Source organism: Conger conger, chromosome 10, assembly GCF_963514075.1.
Source record: "Conger conger chromosome 10, fConCon1.1, whole genome shotgun sequence".
Taxonomy (NCBI): Eukaryota; Metazoa; Chordata; class Actinopteri; order Anguilliformes; family Congridae; genus Conger; species Conger conger.
Window position 1 is genome coordinate 49,536,619 of NC_083769.1, and position 5,000 is coordinate 49,541,618.

At 47.4% G+C, this 5,000-nt stretch overlaps 1 protein-coding gene across 1 annotated transcript in view; it reads right to left on the bottom strand.

Annotated features, from left to right (window-relative positions):
• The window catches only part of LOC133139105 (matrix remodeling-associated protein 8-like), a 22,476-nt gene that overhangs the window by 17,408 nt on the left and 68 nt on the right, over positions 1-5,000 (bottom strand). Inside the window, exon 1 of the mRNA XM_061258407.1 lies at positions 4,818-5,000. This exon is cut by the window's right edge and continues 68 nt beyond it. Coding sequence (XP_061114391.1) covers positions 4,818-4,872 — 55 coding nt within the window. The 5' untranslated portion in view covers positions 4,873-5,000. The remainder of the gene's footprint in view (positions 1-4,817) is intronic.

Genomic DNA, 5,000 nt, shown 5'->3' on the forward strand with positions numbered 1-5,000 from the left:
GACAGGGAGACGCTTTCTCTCTGTGTCTCCACAGCACTCTGACTCCCATATGGAGCTGCATTCTTCCCTCCGCTTGTTGGCTGCAGTCGGTGCACAGCTGCCCGCATTCCCCCCCAGCGTTAGGGAGGAGTCAGAGCGCATTCCCCCCCAGCGTTAGGGAGGAGTCAGAGAGCATTCCCCCCCAGCGTTAGGGGGGAGTCAGAGCGCATTCTCCCCCAGCGTTAGGGGGGAGTCAGAGCGCATTCTCCCCCAGCGTTAGGGGGGAGTCAGAGAGCATTCTCCCCCAGCGTTAGGGGGGAGTCAGAGAGCATTCTCCCCCAGCGTTAGGGGGGAGTCAGAGCGCATTCCCCCCCAGCGTTAGGGGGGAGTCAGAGCGCATTCTCCCCCAGAGGAGCGTTTGGACGGAGTCAGCGTTTGGACGGAGTCGGAGCCTCAGTTCCGAGCAGACAGACACAGACGCAGAAACCCAGCTGGGCTCGAAAAGCATTCCCACAGCCTCTCTCTGATTAGCACGATGTGTTTTAAGAATCTCAATGGGGAGGGGGGGGAGGGGGTTGGCATGTGTATTTCATCAAACAACTTCAGCATCAGGAAACAAATGTTGTAGTGATTTGTCATTTAAGGGGGCGGGTTTGTGTTATGGATTTTTTTTCAGCCTTTTAGCAGATGCTTTTGTGCACCCTTTACAGCTTGCGGTGTTTAACACAGGAGTTTATACAGCTGGAGATTTACTGCAGCTACTGGGGTGAAGTACCTCACTCAAGGGTACGATAACTGAGCTCTACCTGGGGACTGAGCCTGTGAGTTATTAAAGCAGCCCCTTCTCCGTTACACTACACTACCCAACCTGCGTTATGAAAGTCTCCCAGATGGTGTTGGGTGTGTTTATTAAATGAGAAGTTATATTATTGCGTTATTGCTACATCTGCTGAGTCCATTTCCTGTAAGGGATCTAAACCACTCCAACTTCCCGCAAGGATAACACTGGATTCAATTCACACCAGTTTGATCATTTGAAAGCGATTTCAGCACAAAATTATATAAACCGGCAGGTTATATAAAAACATAAATAAAAATAAATAATATTGAATCAGTAATTATTGTATAGGTAGCTGTGATGTAATGCCACAGGTCTGACTCTGGGCTCTGGACTGGGGGTGCGCAGACAGGTCCTGACTGGAGAGGCTGACATGTGGTCCACACAGGTGACACACAGGAGACACACAGGTGAGACACACAGGTGACACACACAGGTGAGACACAGGTGAGACACACAGGTGACACACAGGTGAGACACAGGAGACACACAGGTGACACACAGGGGACACACAGGTGACACACAGGTGACACACAGGTGACACACACACAGGTGGGACACACAGGTGAGACACAGGAGACACACACAGGTGAGACACGCAGGTGAGACACACAGGTGGGACACACAGGTGAGACACACACAGGTGGGCCACACAGGTGAGACACACAGGTGGGACACACAGGTGAGACATGCAGGTGACACACACACACAGGTGGGACACACAGGTGAGACACACAGGAGGGACACACAGGTGGGACACACAGGTGAGACGCACAGGAGGGACACACAGGTGAGACGCACAGGAGGGACACACAGGTGGGACACACAGGTGAGACGCACAGGAGGGACACACAGGTGGGACACACAGGTGAGACGCACGGGAGGGACACACAGGTGGGACACACAGGTGAGACATGCAGGTGGGACACACAGGTGGGACACACAGGTGAGACGCACAGGAGGGACACACAGGTGGGACACACAGGTGAGACACACAGGAGGGACACACAGGTGAGACACACAGGAGGGACACACAGGTGGGACACACAGGTGAGACATGCAGGTGGGACACACAGGTGAGACATGCAGGTGAGACACACAGGTGGGACACACAGGTGAGACATGCAGGTGGGACACACAGGTGAGACATGCAGGTGAGACACACAGGTGGGCCTGCACCCTGGGGGTCTTTAGAGTATGACTAACACCCAGAAGAGGGTCTCTACTCTGAAACCTGCATCCATTGCAGTATGAGTCAAACCCGCTCACTCGTGAAAAATAACTACCCTGCCTTCGCTGTTCCACATTCTTCAGTCCCTCACTTCAGTCCCTCACGATAAACTAAGACAGTGCTGCTCTGTTCAACCCTTAGAGTCCCATATGGCACTCACACATAACTACTGCAAATATGGCACTCCCCACCCTGAACCTTTTCAACCGAGCAAAATGACTGCTATTCTATTGTCTTGACCTGCTATTAAAACCCTCCTAAATTTTCTCAACTTTCTCCATTTTCTCCACGAAAGCCAAAAGCCCCTGGGGATTTGGGTGGAGCTACTTCATAGTGGGCTTGGCACTGAAAGGGCTGTTGTTTGTAACCTCATATCTAACCAAATGGGCCGTTCGAGCCGTCACCTCGACATACACAACGTCTTCAAGCATTTCTTGGTGATCCCCACCGAAAACGCACAACAGTACAATAAATATGCAACGTGGATGTGGAGAGCACCTCCCGGCAGAACCTCCAGGCAGGCTGTAGAAAGGGGCGGCTCTGTAGTGTAATGTTTCAGAACCAAAAGGTTGTGGGTTTGATAATCGAGAACCAAGACACCACTGTTGAACTCTTGAACAACTTGACCAAGAGTCAGTATACCCCAATCGCATATTAACATCCTGTAGTATAAACTGATTGCAGGCTATGTACAAAATCCATCCGTGTACATTGGGTTTGCTCAGAGTTCTGCTAAAAGCCGAGATGTGAACGTAAGAAGGGACAGTCACTGGTTGCTGGTTGACTTTTGGAAAGAATTCCACGTTCCACTGGCAGCTTTATTTCGTCTAAAGGAAAAACTAACATTCCTACAAAAATTCCATCGTGCCACCGATAGCCAGTCTCGCCATCTTCCACCTCTGCAACCCCCCCCCCCCCCCAAAAAAAAAGAAAAAAGAAAAAGAAAAATGACTGCAGTTAAGAAAGTTCCCCCCCCAAGGGGTTGAGTATAATTATAGCTTTGGGGTTGGGTGGGCGGGGGGGCACCATACACTACCATCACCCCTCTAATTCAAAACACATTCCCATAAAATCATCAGAGAATCACACTAACTGAGAACAGCCAAGGCACCCAGATCCCTTACACTGCAAAAAATAAAAATAATAATAAAAATAAGTTAATCTTCAGTATTTTAGTCTCATATTTAGAAATGAAAATCTTATTTCTATTATTTTATGCTAAATAAGAACAATGAGCTGAGACAGTTCTACTCATTTCAAGATGTGCCAATGGTGTAAGCAAAAACATGTTCTACCTCGGAAAAAGAAGGAAGAACATGAAGATTTTAAGTCTCATTACAAGATTAAAAAGACTTGTTAAGACAGATCTTAAACTCATTTGGTCTTTCCAAGAACAGGGAAAAAACTAAACGCATTAAAGCTGTCACTTGTGTGCAGTTACACAGTAAAACATGTATACTGTATAAAACCGACAGAATAAAATTACCAACAGAGTTGATTTATCATCGCGCAGTTAGCAGTGTGTGTTTGCGAATCACTGGAGCCTTTAGGGCATTTTACTGTATGTGATCAAGCTGCTTTAAACTGAGATGCCTGCTGTGCATGTTAATCAGTGCATGATTACCGAACCCACAACAAACAATCCTGTAAAGTCAGGCATGCCCTGATAAATGTAACTGGGCAGAGGGAGCTGGTAACGACATTCCTGCGCTTAACTGATCAGAACAAAGGAAACGGACCCAAAGCCCCGTCGAATCCGTTAGTGCGTACAGTAAAGCCGTTTCTATGCAGTGCGTTTTGTACAGTAGGCTGTGTATCGTATCATCCAACTATTGAAAATGAACTGCATCAATCACCCAATCCACTGGTTGCTTTTCAACCTGAAGTTTCAGAAAGCAGACACGCGGACACAATCCCAGGCTGAATTTTTTAATATGAATTCATCACTGTACTAGCTAATATTTTGTGAGACTTTGTTTGACTCCTCAGGACTGGATGACCCCGCAATGACACCCCAAAAGTCGAAATGAACCCCAGGAGATTAAATAAGGAGATACCGTTACCCACGACGACTTGTTCATTATGATTTCTGGTGCAGCTTGGCTTTGTTTACTGAAGGCATGCAGGTTAAGACGCGTTCTCTGCACTGGTCACAATTCACCACTACTTCATGGTTTAGAGCCATGGTGAATAACCACAGGTTAATGCTCAGGTTTAACTTCTGCTGGGTGATGTTCCTTCACCTCTGGACTTTATTCTGGCAACTTTATTCCGGTTTACCATTTACTGGCCGGATTTTTAAAAATATGATATGGAGTTTTAATGGCCACTATTAAAATGTATGAGGTTTCCTGCAGATATTATTTTAGTATATGTCTTGGAGCCCCTCTATTTTTGGAAGACCTCCCGCTCAAGTGGTGCTGACATCGAGAGGAGCTTTCTGTTATTCTCATTAGAATGGTCCAAAGTCGGGCTCTACGACCCTCAGTCCGAAGTCAAGCGCTTTTTCTCGGAACTTTTCTCTGCTGCCCACACTGCTGACGTACGCAATACAGCAAAGGATTAAAATCTCTCCGCGCGCTTCTCTAAAAACACGCGCCGTGCGCGAGTAACCAGTGTGCGTTGCGTGCGCATTGCCAACTATACATTTACGCAAAACTGTTGATGACTTACAAAACCAAGATTGAATTGTACTGTTGTTGCAATTATATAAAGTCAGACAAGGCACAGAACCACAAACAGGTTGCATACGATGGGACAAACACTTACTTAGAAACAGCAGAAATAGCCGAACGACGCTGTCTGTTGCCGTCTCCATCCTCATCTCTGGATTTAACTTTCACAAAAAAAAGTACTAACTGTCTAAATTTGTGCCGCTTATTAACACGTTGACACTGAAGTTAGTCGGTCGCTCTGAACTTCGGGACGTTGGGTTTCTCTCCGGTGACGGTG